This window comes from Scyliorhinus canicula, chromosome 16 (assembly GCF_902713615.1).
Source record: "Scyliorhinus canicula chromosome 16, sScyCan1.1, whole genome shotgun sequence".
In the NCBI taxonomy this organism is placed as follows: domain Eukaryota; kingdom Metazoa; phylum Chordata; class Chondrichthyes; order Carcharhiniformes; family Scyliorhinidae; genus Scyliorhinus; species Scyliorhinus canicula.
The window spans coordinates 70,056,409-70,071,795 of NC_052161.1; the positions used below are offsets into that span (position 1 = coordinate 70,056,409).

The 15,387-nt window shown below is 42.9% G+C and overlaps 1 protein-coding gene across 44 annotated transcripts in view; it reads right to left on the reverse strand.

Annotated features, from left to right (window-relative positions):
• The window catches only part of ank3b (ankyrin 3b), an 888,954-nt gene that overhangs the window by 124,774 nt on the left and 748,793 nt on the right, over positions 1-15,387 (reverse strand). For 30 of the 44 annotated variants that reach the window (XM_038773874.1, XM_038773871.1, XM_038773899.1 and 27 more), the window contains 3 exons: positions 8,581-8,674; positions 4,396-4,458; positions 2,447-2,553 (listed from right to left, as the gene is read on the reverse strand). In XM_038773874.1, coding sequence (XP_038629802.1) covers positions 2,447-2,553; positions 4,396-4,458; positions 8,581-8,674 — 264 coding nt within the window. The remainder of the gene's footprint in view (positions 1-2,446; positions 2,554-4,395; positions 4,459-8,580; positions 8,675-15,387) is intronic. The other 14 variants (XM_038773877.1, XM_038773873.1, XM_038773891.1 and 11 more) reach the window with 5 other exon arrangements.

The window sequence follows — 15,387 nt, forward strand, 5'->3', positions numbered from 1 at the left end:
TTATCATGGACAGAGTACGGCAGAAAATCTGGTATTTACGGGCGAGTTCACCACATTATCTCTGGGAACAAACATTTGGAAAAATATCTCACGACATTCCACAAATGGACATTTAAAACGGAGTTCTAATAGTAAGCAGCCAGCATGGTGCTTAAAGTAATACGTTGTGTTTCACAAAGCTATGGGACATCTCCAAGCTGAGCTGGTGATAAGGATAATCCAGTAGATGTCGCTTTTACTTGAATGGCAGAGAGTCTCTCAGAAAAGAGCTCCAGTTGAGGTTAGCAGGAAAGGTGAAGGGTCGTGGAAAGTGTGACTAAGTGACTAGGTAAAGAATTGGCTTAGCAACGGGAGGGAAGGAGGACAGGTGGGGAGAGAAATGAGAAATGTTCTGCCAGCGACAAAACATATGAATTAGGAGCAGGGGTAGGCCACTCAGCCCCTCGGGTCTGCTCCACCATTCAGTGAGATCAAAGCTGATCTCATTGTAACCTCAACCCCACATTCCTGCCTATCCCGATAACCTTTCATACCTTGGGCGACACGGTGGCACAGTGGGCAGCACTGCTGCCTCCCGTCGCCGAGGACCCGGGTTCGATCCTGGCCCGCACTGTCCGTGTGGAGTTTGTACATTCTCCCCGTGTCTGCGTGGGCCTCACCCCCACACCACAAAAGATGTGCAGGTTAGGTGGATTGGCCACGCTAAATTGCCCCTTAATTGGAATTTTTCAAAAAAACTTTCGCACTTTGTTGATCAAGAAACTATCTTGCTGTGCCTTAAAAATATTAAAAGGCTCTGCTTCCAGTGCCTTTTGAGGAAGAGAGTTCCAGAGACTCACAACCCTCAGAGAAAGAAATTCTCTGCGTCTCTGTCTGAAATGTGTGACCCCTTATTTTTAAACACTGACCACTCCTTCTAGATTCTCCAATAAGAGGAAATAGCCTCTCCATATCAATTCTGTCAATATGCCTTAGGATCTTAAAGGTTTTGATCAAGTCGCCTCTTACTCTTTCAAACTCTGGTGGATGCAAACCTAACCTCTCCAAACTTTCCTCAAGACAATCCATTGACTTTCCTACCTTTCTTTGTGTTGTCAGCAAATTTAGCGACTGCACCTTCAGTCCCTTCATCTAAATCATTTATACAAATTGCAAAGAATTGAGATCCCAGCAGTGATCCCTGTGGCACCATCACATCATGCCAACCAGAAAAATACCCAGTTAAGCCAAATCTTTGTTTCCGGTTAGCTGGCCAATCTTTAATCCATGCCGATATGCTACCTGCTACACCATGAGCTTTCAGTTTCCACAATAAACTTTGATGTGGCAACTTATCAAATACCTCTGGAAATCTAAGTACAGTACACCCACCGGTTCTCCTTTATCCTTCAAAGAACTGCAATAAATTGGTTAAACATAATTTTCCTTTCACAAAACCACTTCACAAAATCAGGGGTCCTTCCCATAGTTCACTGAAGGCCACCTTTTCAACAGAAAGAAAAGATAAGCTGCGCCCTTCTCTAACTTTGCCTCGAGTCCGCCAGCTCTGGTCATCATTAGACGTTGCCTTGTTGGAAGCTGACACCAATATACCATGGCAGGGAACAGGTGGATGGCAGGGGTCTTCCACCTGGCTGCCGTATGATTGTGAGGAAGCATTCAGAGAGGGGGCTGAACAGAACTACCTCCAACTCATTAAGGTAGAACAACCCAAGCTTCATGTTACCCCTGCCATTGGGGCTGCTGGCTGAGTATTCAGCAGTGTGACTTCCATTGAAAAGCAAAATATGAAAAAGGGAGGAACATTACATTTGGTCAGCATGAAAACTTTACACACATGAAGATGTGGCATTTTGCACATCAAAATGGATAGCGTGAACATAGAAAAATACTGCACAGAACAGGCCCTTCGGCCCACGATGTTGTGCCAAACTTTTGTCCTAGATTAAGAACAAATTAATCTCCACCCCATCATTCTACCGTAATCCATGTACCTATCCAACAGCCGCTTGAAGGTCCCTAATGTTTCCGACTCAATTACTTCCACAGGCAGTGCATTGCATGCCCCCACTACTCTCTGGGTAAAGAACCTACCTCTGACACCCCCTCCCCCTATATCTTCCACCACTGACCTTAAATTTATGTCCTCTTGTAATGGTTTGTTCCACCCGGGGAAAAAGTCTCTGACTGTCGAATCTATCTATTCCCCATATCATCTTATAAACCTCTATCAAGTCGCCCCTCATCCTTCTCCGTTCTAATGAGAAAAGGCCGAGCACCCTCAACCTTTCCTCATAAGACCTACTCTTCATTCCAGGCAACATCCTGGTAAATCTCCTTTGCACCTTTTCCAAAGCTTCCACATCCTTCCTAAAATGAGGCAACCAGAATTGCACACAGTACTCCTAATGTGGCCTTACCAAGGTTTTGTACAGCTGCAACTTACCCAGAATGAATGGGGCTGGAAACGAGGTTAACATTGTCGAGTGTATCTGCCGTCCAGCTGAACCTCTTCAAAGAGTCGCTGTCATACTCCCTAGAAACTGCGAGGTGCTATAACCAAAATGTTGAGAGAGGAGAAGATAGTGAGTCATGAAACTACAGACATCAAAAATCAGTAAAAATGCAGTGATTTCTCTTGCTCCAGAATTGTGGGTTTTAAAGGGTAGGAATATAGAAAATAGAGTAGGTCACTTAGCCCTTCGAACCCGCTCTGTCTTTCAATGAAATCAAGGCTTTAACTCCATTTTCCTGCCGTTGCTCCATACCCTTTAAAACCTTCAGCTAACACAAATGAGCGCAGCTAACTTAAAAAAAAAACAAGGCTTATTGAACAAACCCAGCTTGGGATGCATTCAGAGACATTCAATTTGTTTGGCCTGTAGATATGAGGAAATACATGTCAACAAAGCTTGCATTTGCCGTATTTTATAAAGCTTGTGTTTGCAAAATAGCCAAATAAAATTAATCTGCAACTGCAACATTCATGACGCATGAGTTCCAGCTAATCAGTTTGTACAAGATATCTGATCAGGAGTCTTTGGTGTTTTAGGAAAGGACAGGTCGGAGTGGCATCATTTGTTACAAGTGATTAGTTACAAGGGTTGGATGGTGGAAGTGGTTCTAAAAAAAAAATCATTCAAGGGATGTGGGCTTCGCTGGATGGGCCAGCATCTATTGTTAATTTTAAAAGGAAAGTAAAAATTCAATGTGAAAATAGCTCATTAGCCTCTCCCAAGGATATTAATGCATCAACAAGTACCTACTCTGCAATGATAATTAACTGAATGTAGCAAGTAGGTTAATCACAGGCATCCAATACACAACTCCACTGAAGCTGGAAGTCAGTGCGTTGAAACTAGGTTGCTACCCACCCTCCCCCAAAACCACCCACAGTTGGGAGTAAAACTTCTCCACAGGTGCTCCACACTAATAGAAAACAAATAGAAATGCAAGTCATCCAGCAATGCAAATTAAAAAGATTTGAGCCTTTACTACAACTTTGGTTCACAAAGGACAAGGGGGTGGCACGGTGGTTAGCACTGCTGCCTCACAGCTTTTAAGCAACATCTTAAAGAAGAGGAGAGATGAGAGGTTTAAGGAGGGAATTCCAGGGCTCAGTATACAAAAGGCATGGCCACCAATGCTAGGAAGAAGGAAGTGGCAATGCACTAAAGGCCAGAGATGGAGGCTCACAGTTTGCTTGAAGGGTTTATAGAGATGAAGGAGATAGGGAGGGGCAAGGTCGCACGGAGGGGGGGGTAATATTGAATCAAATGAGCTCTTGGGTGACGAGATGAAGGAGATAGGGAGGGGCAAGGTCGCACGGAGGGGGGGGTAATATTGAATCAAATGAGCTCTTGGGTGACGTCACAAGTACTGGCGATGAGTGGCTTTATTTCATCAAAGTTACAGTATTACAGAACAGAGAACAATCTGATAGAGGAGTTCAAGATTATGAAAGATTCTGATATGCTAAATAAGGAAAAGCTTATTCCACTTGTGAGTGAGTCAGCAACGAGAGTAAACCAACATCAAAAGGACAAAGGGTTAATTAAACAAAGGGCTGATTGCTCATGCAATGTCTTATCGGAACAGGAACAGTTATGGGAGCAGATCTTTTAAAAGGTACACGAATAAGTATTGGGGAACAAAGAACATTTTTAATAGGGAGAGAATTAGGGTTAAATGGAGTAGTTCGTTCGCAATGCTGGCTTTTGTAATTTGGAACGAATGGCCTCCTGTACAATCCTAACCTCACCATCTGGAAACTGAAAAGATTTACAAACAAATTAAACATTACGCCCAACTTTTTTTCAAAAATGCAATTATACAAACAGTTCCATTTAATTGCCCTGGCTTTAATCAGCAAGCTAGCAGATAGCAAGTGCTTACCTTCAGTGAGTTGCTCACTATTGGTCCACCCATGGTAGGTGCAAGCTCTGCTTGGAAACCCTGCTGAACCAGGAGGAAAATCAAGAGTTGCCCTTAAACCTCAAAAGACTCACTTTGGAACCTGGGAGTTGGCAAGTATGAAGGCTGTACCAGTAGACAGAAGTGAAGCTTAGTGACAAAGGTTGTTTAAAATTTAGGGAAATGCAGCCTCCACCGTTACCGATCCCTGGTCTGAGTTTGCACACTTGTCCGAGACTGGGACTATATATAATATTCACAACAAGGAGAAATGATTTTGTCTCGGTGTCATTAAACTGCAAATGTTCTTTACAAATACACTTGCAATTTTACTGACCACAGAATGGGACTGTTCCCCCGCAATAAGAAGTTAAAAGAAAAAAGCATCTCCTCTCTGACACTGCATTTTATTTATGTTTGGACTTTCTCCCCAGGTGATGTGCTGGTCCCCATAGCGAGGTACAAGCAACATGCTCCCATTGATTAGGGGGCTACCAAAATGTTGCTATTGAATTAGTGCGATAAAGTGGTCAGTACAAAATGATAGTCAGAATCCACTGACGGGAGGGCCGCCTCATCTCTTGCAGTGGATGACACTGCATACCAATGAATGTGTTCAATGGATGTTTCCCCATGAGCCCATAAACAATTGTAATTGAGTGCTGAAATTTAGCTAGCCCAACAATTGTTTCTCACTTCCAATAACCCTGCAACGGGACACTGAGCAAGTAATGATTAAATCATTTTTTAAAAGTGTGTTCCTTGGGGCTGGCATTGAAAATGTAATATATTATCCTGCAAGAGTGGGGTACCACAGCGATCAGTGCTGGGACCCCAGCTATTCACAATATACATTAATGATATGGATGAGGGAACACAATGTAACATCTCAAAGTTTGCAGATGATACCAAATTAGGTGGGAGGGTGAATTGTGACGAGGATGAAGGGATCCTACAGCAAGATCTGGACAGGTTTGGCGAGTGGATAAACCAATGGCAGATGTAGTATAATTTGGATAAGTGTGAGGTTATTCATTTTGGAAGCAAAAACAGGAAGGCAGATTACTACCTGAATGGTTGTAAATTGGGAGAGGCGAGTGTGCAGCGGAACCTAGGTGTCCTTGTGCACCATCGCTGAAGGTAAGCATGCAGATGCAGCTGGCAGTAAAGAAGGCTAATAGTAAGTTGGCCTTCATTGCAAGAGGTTTTGAGTATAGAAGCAGGGATGTGTTGCTGCAATTGTACAGTGCCTTGGTGAGGTCACACTTGGAGTATTGTGTGCAGTTTTGATCTTCTCTGAGGAAGAATGTTCTTGCTCTCGAGGGAGTACAGCAAAGGTTTACCAGACTGATTCCAGGGATGGTGGGACTGTCATATGAGGAGAGATTGACTAGGTTGGGATTGTGCTCGCTGGAGTTCAGAAGAATGAGGGGGGATCTCATAGAGACTTATAAAATTCTAACAGGACTAGACAGGGTAGATGCAGGGAAGATGTTACCAATGATAGATGTGTCCCGAACCAGGGGTCACAGCCTGAGGATTCAGGGTAAATCATTTCAGACAGAGATAAGGAGACACTTCTTCACACAGAGTGGTGAGCCTGTTGAATTCATTTCCACAAGAAGTAGTTGATGCTAAAACTTTGAATATATTCAAGAGGCAGTTAGATATAGCATTTGGGAAGAATGGGATCAAAGGCTATGGGGAGAAAGCAGGATTAGGCTGCTGAGTTGGATGATGAGCCATGATCGTGATGAATGGCAGAGCAGGCTCGAAGGGCCAAAAGGCCTCCTCCTGCTCCTATCTATGTATCTATGTATAACAGCTTTAAATAATATTGGGAGAGCTTCAATCCAAGAATAAAACTATCCAACAAGACTAATGATTCTTGGCATTGAATGTCTGGAGCTTAGGTTTTCATGCAGGGGCTGCCAGATTAATTTGTAGGAGTTTATAACATTCCAGGACATATTATGGGCAAACACTGGAAATTTATAACAGCAGGTCCTAAAGGGACTACTTTAGTTGCCAAATATTTGAGCAGAAATGTTTTGAGCTGTACATGAGCCATTGGGAGTGAGAAAAAAGTGTTGCATTGCTGTGTTAAAAAGCTGGCACTTTACACAGTTGTATTGAATGCACCTCCCAACTCATCAGACATGTCCTGTCAAGATGCTATCATACCCCCTGCCCTTTCAATTGCTTCCTCCAGTGATAGACAAGCACTAAGTCTTCATAGAAAGTGAATAGGGGTGGGAGTAGTAATAGCCTTTTAAAATTAACTATCAACGACAGAGATCGACAGCTGTATGGATCACTGAATAAAGTCCCAAAATTAGGTGCGTTATTCTGATCTTAATTCAAATTAGCACTGTTGGCACTGCTGCTTCACAGTGCCAGGGTCCCAGGTTCGATTCCCGACTTGGGTTACTGTCTGTGCGGAGTCTGCACATTCTCCCCGTGTCTGCGTGGGTTTCCTCCGGGTGCTCCGGTTTCCTCCCACAAGTCCCGAAAGACGTGCTGTTAGGTGAATTGGACATTCTGAATTCTCCCTCTGTGTACCCGAACAGGCGCCAAAGTGTGGTGACTAGGGGCTGTTCACAGTAACTTCACTGCAGTGTTAATATAAGCCTACTTGTGACAATAAAGACATCTGTATCTGAGTCACTAGTGTTAATCCCAAAATTGCATGCAAGTTTTTATAACCACTTTTCAATCACACAATCCCAATTCTAATAGAAATAGTCCCTGCAATGTGTTGAAGCATCCATTAATTTGGACTCTGAATCACAGTGAGGCCATTTCCAATGATAAGGGAGAATGGACAGGTACAGCTTCATACATACAGCTGATATAGTTCTTATGGGCTCAGACTGCCAACTCAAATGACACGAGTTCAAATCCCACAGCAGCATGTCTTATCTTTTTAATAAATTTAGAGCATACAATTTTTTTTTTCCCAATTAAGGGGCAATTTAGTGTGGCCAATCCACCTACCCTGCACACCTTTTTTGGTGAGGCGAAAACCCACACAAACAAGGGGAGAATGTGCAAACTTCACACAGACAGTGACCCAGAGCTGGGATCGAACCTGGGACCTTGGTGCCATGAGGCAGCAGTGCTAACTACTGCGCCACCGTGCTGCCCTGATATGGTCTATTTAGAACATAGAACATAGAAAACTAGACAAGTTTGTGGCTAGCTAAGTTTACAGAAGGAATACATGAATGACCATGCCATGCATCATTATTTCGATTTCTGAAGGATTATTAAAACTGAGTGTTACAGCACCCAAACGATGGAATAATAACATAATCCCGTGAGAAGAAAAAGGGCAGGCAGGCTGAAAATATTCAATTTTCTTAGAGAATCTGTGCAAATGGCACTTTTTGTCACCATATTCTCAGATTGCTTATTGTCAACCTAAGGAGGGAATTATCTTTCATCACAGCTGGAGAGGCTAGTGGCTGAAGTGCCTTCGCCTTTGATGAACTATGGGGCTTTATCATCTCAGGTTTCTTTGGAATAATGCAGGAAGAAGGGACCTTTAAGTATTGGGCTGTTCTCAGAACATGGTGCATTGTTAACAGTAGCAAGCTTTTACCGTGGTTCCTCCAAATATTATTACAGCAAACTAAATGTAAATTTTAAAAGTGGTGGAGGGCTTGCTGTGAATCTTAAAACAAGTGAATGTTATCTTCCGACTAAACTGCAGCTACAGGTTTGGCACTTTACAAAAGGCTGACAGTGCTATTCGGGCTCAATATTTCAGGGAAAAACACACCTTAGTTTGTCTGCATTCATTCATTCAAGCAAAATAACAAGATTTGTAAAAGCGAAAGTTGGGACTGGCTGACGGAGATGCTCATGAGGAAAGGGGCATCAATTTAAGTAAATGTATCTTCCACATGTGACCATTCAGGTAAACCAAAGAGCAAAAACATGAAGACTAGGGTGATATAAAAAAAAAAGTTATTTCCTTCCTCTATAGATGTCACATTCAAACGCTCATTCCCCGATCTGTGGCAATCTCAGGTGGCAAAATCTCGTCATAAAATGGGAAAGGACCGGTGCCACACGCTACAGTGAAAGCACGGTCAGTCATAATCTAAAGCGTGCAAGAAGATATAATCAAAACAGACATCGGGCATTCAGATCTGTACTTACCGACTCCTTCGTTAGCTCTTCAATCATGATGCTATCCCTCGCATACGGACTTCTGTTCAGTGAGTATGACCTATCCGAACTGAAGGAGCGAAGGCTGTTGTGTTTACAAGTTACCAATCAAGGGGTAGATGATAGTCAGGCAGGCAGAGGGGAGGAAAAGAAACGCATTAATGCATGCAGCTTCCAGGGGGGTGGGGGGAGTCATGAAAGGAAACTCACCAACAGCACCCAAAAACAAATAAAACCAGGAGCAACAAAAAAATAAAGTGTTTCCCTGAAATAATTTCAAACAGATCGAAAGGCAAAAAGTCCTTTTTTAGATGAACTTGAACAAAAGGTTAAAATTACCAAAAGGATACTCGAACTAGCGTTGTGCAAACCGTTCTGCCCCAACCCCAGCTTTCTCCGGATCCAAATAAGGTTTGAAAACTGCCTGCAACAGGGACTCCTCGCAACTAAATCCTGACTATAGAAGGGACTCCCTTATTAACCCTTCCCCAGCAGAGAGCTAGACTGTTGGGTGAATGCGTTGCTGTGTCAGTCCAGCAGCTGCTTTGCACAACGACCTTGTACAATGCACTCTCTTCCAGCAAGGATTGTTTCCACACCGCTTGGCCTTTTGTGTATGAAAAGACATTCAACAGGAATTTGAACCAATGAAAATATTAACAGCAAAAATGTTTCCAATAATCGAACATTAAGTATCTTTTCTAAGAACTGCTGCATCACTACACTTGTCACTTCTAGAGATAGAATCTTTGAGGCTACATGTGCTGCAAACCAGCTGTATAAAGCAACTGAAGCCACTGCTCAGCTTGTGTAGTAACTACGCGGTAAGGACAACTTGCATATATAGCATCCTTTGCATGTCCCCAGGAATGTTATCAAGCAAATCTTTGCACCATGACACATTAAGAAGATATTAGGATAGGCGAGTTTGATCAAAGAGGTGATTGGACGAAACAGAAGTAGAGAGACAGGCAGAAGTTTAGATAATGGAGTGGAGGTGGAAATCTATCACAAGAGTCCCAGCTACCTGAGGTACAGCTGACCCAACGTTTCCGTTAAACGAACTGCCAGTAGGTGGCTTGAAAAACTCGAGAGCCATTTCACAACTTGTGCACGCAATGGTTTGAAAAGGAGTTGTAATTAGCAAGACATCAATAATTGCATTTTCCACCACACCCCTCCACCCACCCCTCCCCTACACCCTTAATTTGGGTTTTGTTCAGAAGTATTTTTTGAAACTTTTTAACTTTGGTCCTAAGTAAAAGTTAAAATTTGTTTTCAAAGCAGTAGCCAGTTTTTGGCAAAAAAGGTGACACAACGCTATCTTTTTTTAAAAATTAGAATTCAATTGGCATGCTGGCACAGTGGTTAGCCCGATCCGGGATCGATTCTGCCCTTGGGTGATTGTCAGTGCAGAATTTGCACATTCTCCCCATGTCTGCGTGGGTTTCCTCCGGGTGCTCCGGTTTCCTCCCACAGTCCAAAGACATGCAGGTTAGGTGGATTGGCCATGATCAATTATCCCTTAGTGTCCAACGGTTAGGTGGGGTTATGGGGAAGGGGCATAAGAGCGGGCCTAGGTGGGGTGCTCTTTCAGATGGTCAGTACGGACTTGATGGACCGAATGTCCTCCTTCTGCACTGAAAGGATTCTATGATTCTATTCTATCCTAGCCTGATGAATTTAAGGTTAAGCTTTGGAAGAAAAAGCTTTGGAAGAAAATAACTCGATTGGGAATCCTTATGGAAGACGGTGCCTAGACAGATGTGGGCTTTGTGAAATTCTGCTTCAGAATAGTCAATTACTGGTCACTGCGTGTGTGTGTGTATATATAATTCTCACTTTGTTTTCTGTGCATTGTGTTCAAACTCTGCATCACTGGTGAATTGCACGGGAAGAGGACTGAAATGAAATGAAATGGACAGTCCCCGTTCAGAGTTTGTTGGGGGGGGTGGGCGCAGAAACTTCAGCAGGCATCCTACCTGCGCCATACCCATCCATGTCCCCATCACAATTAAACCAGGGAACCATCTGTTCTTCAGCTACAGTGCTCTGTTAAATCCCGCCCTCTGTGTGTAGGCCACAAGGAACCAAAATGTCTTGTATTTATATGCATCTTTCAAAACCACAGGAGCTGCCAAGCTGTTTTATAGCCAAATAAGTAAATTGTTTGACATGTCACCATTGTTGCAATGTAGGAAACAGTAGCCAATTGTGCGCACACAGTAATGTGATAATAACTAAGTGAAGTTGATTGAGGGATAAATACGGTCTAGGGCACGAAGGAGAACTACCCTGATTCCGTTCAAAATAGGGCCATAGTTTCTTTTAAGGTTACCTCAGTGGGTCAGATGGGGTCTCTGTTTTAATGGCTCATTCGAAAGAGTGCACCTCCAAAACCGCAGCACTCTCTCAACACCGCACTGGAGCACCAGACTTCATCTCCTGCTCAAATCTCTTAGGGTGGCACAGTGGTTAGCACTGCTGCCACACAGCTCCAGGGTCCCGGGTTCAATTCCGGCCTGGGGTGACTGTGTGGAGTTTGCACTTTCACCCAGTGTGTGCGTGGGTTTCCTCCGGGTGCTCCAGTTTCCTCCCACAGTCCAAAGATGTGCAGGTTAGGTAAATTGGCCATGATAAATTGCCCCTTAGTGCCCAAAAGGTTAGGTGGGGTTACTGGGCTTAAGTAGGTACTCTTTCCAAGGGCTGGTGCAGACTCAGTGGGCCGAATGGCCTCCTTCTGCACTGTAAATTCTATGATCCTGACCCAGAAGCTAGAGGGCTGTCAACTGAGTGAGCCCTAAATCTTCCTTCCATCAGATTCAAATGGAACTTGGATGAGCCATTTAGAATGCATGTCCTCATTGGGATGACAGTAAGTTTTAACTGATTTATGACAAGATCTTGGAAGCTATCAGAAGGCAGTGCTGCCAGCGGCAAAATACTTTCCGCCAATGTGACACCATAGAACATAGTGCCATTCAGGCCATCTAGTCTGCACCGACCCACTTAAGCCCTCACTTCCACCATAACCCAATAACCCCTCCAAACTTTTTTGGCCACTAAGGGCAATTTAAAATAACCAATCCACCTAACCTGCACGTCTTTACTTACATCCATAGTCTGTTGTAATATATGGTGGATATTGTGCAAAGTGCAGGTTAAAAAATTTTTTTTGTATCGCTTGCATTGTATATCCATAAATATTTTACACAGCTAATGAATGCTCTCACTGCACATTATATTCGGGGTCTGTAAATTAACCTGCTGATGGTACTCTAACACTGCAAAGCTGCGCAACTTTCATATAAAACCAAATACAATTAAAATGAACCACCAAATCTTTAGAACTAAAATGAGAAGGTAAAGATAAAAAGCAAGGTCCAAAAGTGCTCACTCTTCCCTTCTGCATCAACAATGTGCCCCTGGAAGATACATACAATCGCAGTCTTAAAAGGTAACATACCCACTTGCGATGCAATAGCGACAGCAAATCAAAAGGTAATGGGGGAGGGAGCAGCCAAGACTTTAGCCCTTACTATGCTAGAGAGAGAGAGAGAGACGGAGCAGTGTTAACAGCATTTCACTAGTGCTTTTGGGGTTATCCGCCTTGCTAGCATGAGGTTGAAAGCAGCAGTACGCATCATGGAAATTTACATTGTCTCTGGCAAATCAGAGAAACTCCCATCCAAAAGTTCTCCTAAAACCTCGAGGGTACAAATTCACAGAAGGACCCGTGTCAAAAGCTGTTCCGTATCGGACGTACAAATCACACACATTCACCATTAAAATGCTTTAGATCAATCAGATAAACCTGATGAAATGACTACAAATTTTTCTGGTTGCAAAACTGGGCAATGAATAGTTTATCAATTTTTAAGGTACTTCAGTTCATTTTAATTAGCATGTCTGCTCAATGACATAATGGCTTTGGCTGATACAGTACAGGCAAGGTGAAGCGGGAATTAGGCAGAAAAAGAAATTAGTTAATGACTTCATGCGCTGTAAACATTCTTGCACTCAAGTGGACGGATCACAGAAACAATTTTGGAAATCATGAGCCCAGACCAGAGCATGAATCATGGGGAATTTTAATTATTAATCCACTGGCTGGAAGAAGAATAGGAAAAATCAAAGAGGCCTGCATGTTTCTGCTGGTTTCCTACGGAATCGGAGGCTATTCCGGGATTGACCTTGAGTAATGATCCAAGTTGGACCAGATAGGACAAAAGTAGGGAATCCTGTCAAAATGTGTTTGAATCAAAGTGACAATGAGGTTATGTGAAAGGACAAAGATGACTGGAGTTTAAACAAACAGACTTCAAGAAAATATACAATGGGGTTTAGAACGTTAATTGCGACACAAGAACCCATGTGAGATTTGCAACAAAGCAGAAAGTTGCAGAAAGTGTTGTGAAGGATGCAAGCCGATTCAATCAAACCAGATTAACAGGCCAACAGACTCCAATGTGGTTCACAAGGTGGAGGAGCTGCCATGGCCCATCGACCCTGTTGCACCTTTCAATAATATCATAGGTGATCTGCTTTTGGCTTTAACTTCTCACAAGACAACCCTTCATCCCAGGAATCAGTCTTGTGAACCTTCGCTGAAGTGCTTCCAATGGAAGTACTTCCCTTCTTAACTGAAGAGATCAGAATTGTACACAAGACCTCATCAATACCCTGCACATTGTGCCAAGGCATCCCTACTTTTATATTCCATCTCCTTGCACAGAGGCTAACATTCCATCTGCCTTCCTAATCGTTTGCTGTACCTGCATGTTACATTTTGTGATTCATATACAAGGACATCCAGATCCCTCTGCACTGCAGCATTTTTCAACCTCTCACCGTTCAAATAATATTCTGCTTTTCTATCATTTCTGCCAAAGTGGACAACCTCACATATTCCCACGTTATACTTGATCTGCTAAATTGCTACCTACTCACTTAAACCTTTCTACATCGTTTTGCAGACTCTTTGTATCCTCCTCACAACTTGCTTTCCTACCTATCCTTGCATCATCAGCAGATTTGGCTGTCACTTCATCCAAGCCATCAATGTAGATCGTAAATATTCGAGGCCCCAGTCCCCATCCCTGCAGCACTTCACTAGTTACAGTTTGCCAACCTGAAAGTGACCCATTTATCCCAACTCTCCGTTTCCTGTTAGTTAGTCAATCAATTATCCATGATAATACATCAATCTCAACATCACGAGCTTCTGTCTTGTGTAGTAATCTTTTATGTTACACCTTAGGGAGTGGCTTTTGGAAATCCAAATACACTACATCTACTGGTTCCCCTTTACCCACAGTGCCTGTTACAGACTCAAACGTGATTTCCGTTCTGCAAAACCATGTTGATTCTGCCAGATTTTGTATTAGAATCTTTGAAATGTACTGTTGCTACTTCCTTGACAATGAATTCCAGCATTTTCCCAATGATATATGTTAGGCTAACTAACCCTATTGTTTAAAGACCCCCCTCCTTACTTGGACAGAGGAGTTACATTCACAGTTTTCCAATCCGCCAGAACATTTCCAGAATCTAGGGTAATTTGGAAGATTACAACCAAAACTGCAGCCATTTCCTTTAAGACCCAAGGAAGCAGGTCATCAAGTCCAGGGGACATGCCAGACTTTAATCCCATTAGTTTTCCCAGTAATTTTCCTCCAGTGATTATGATTGCTTCAAGCGCCTCTCTCTCTCTCTCTCCTTTGTCCCCTGCTTTTCGATTATTTTTGGGATGCATTTGGAGTCTTCTAGTGGGATGACAGATACAGAATATTTGTTCAAAGTTACTGCCATTTCCTTGTTCCCCATTATTAATTCCCCAGTCTCACTCTCTTAGGATAGGGAAGAATGTGAGGAGCAGTAAGAAAGAAAGACCAGAACATCCACAATGTATAAGGATTCAACGACTCAAATTAGTTTTATCCCATGTGTAGCTGAGTCACACAAAACTGGCAGGTTTATGCAGTAAACCAAAGAGTAAATACATTGGGACATGAGGGTGAAGTCAGTGATGGAATTAGTGGAGTTTCTGAACATATATCTCTATGAAAAAAGAGCGAAGAACAGTTGACCAAATGAGAGGACCGGTTTACAGGGATGTCAGAGAAGATCCTAAAAAGTCGCAGAGTGACAGTTATTAAAAGTAACATGCTCTGCGGTGGAGAAAAAGTACCCAGCTGGACATCACGCTGAACATAACTGTGAGTTTGAAACTAGTTAAATTTGGACTGACAGTTTTTTCCATTTGTCAAGCGCATCAGCAATGCCCAAGATTGGAAAGAAGGCAGAGATACAGCATCGTTTAAAAATAACCAAGTATCATCGATGGGAAATTCCAGACCAAGAGGTTTATTTTGTGTGAAAACTGCTGATTAACAGTTAACACATACTGGGTTGTGCAATATCCAGAACTGTTTTCCATTGCCTGAGTATTTTTGCCTTATTAGACCCAAGTTTCAATTTCAGCTTTTCGCAGGTGATGTCATGTCTGTGGATAGGTGTCAAGTGTCGAGTTGTCATTCTCCAGGGATCACGATCATGGGTCCGGTTAGATGGGCTAGCTGGTCATCTCCTGCCCATCATTTTTGTATATTCCAAAGGAAAAATCTTGGAACCAACTTTAACAGATCCCTTTGGTCAATATTTTGTCAAGTAATTCGCTCGCTAGATGGCCTGGACAGGTTCAGGAAACAGAGGCTGTGAAGAAATTTCTCATCTCAGTCCCAAATGGGCGAATAGTCATATAAATACTGTGGCTACAAGAGCAGGTCAGAGGCTGGG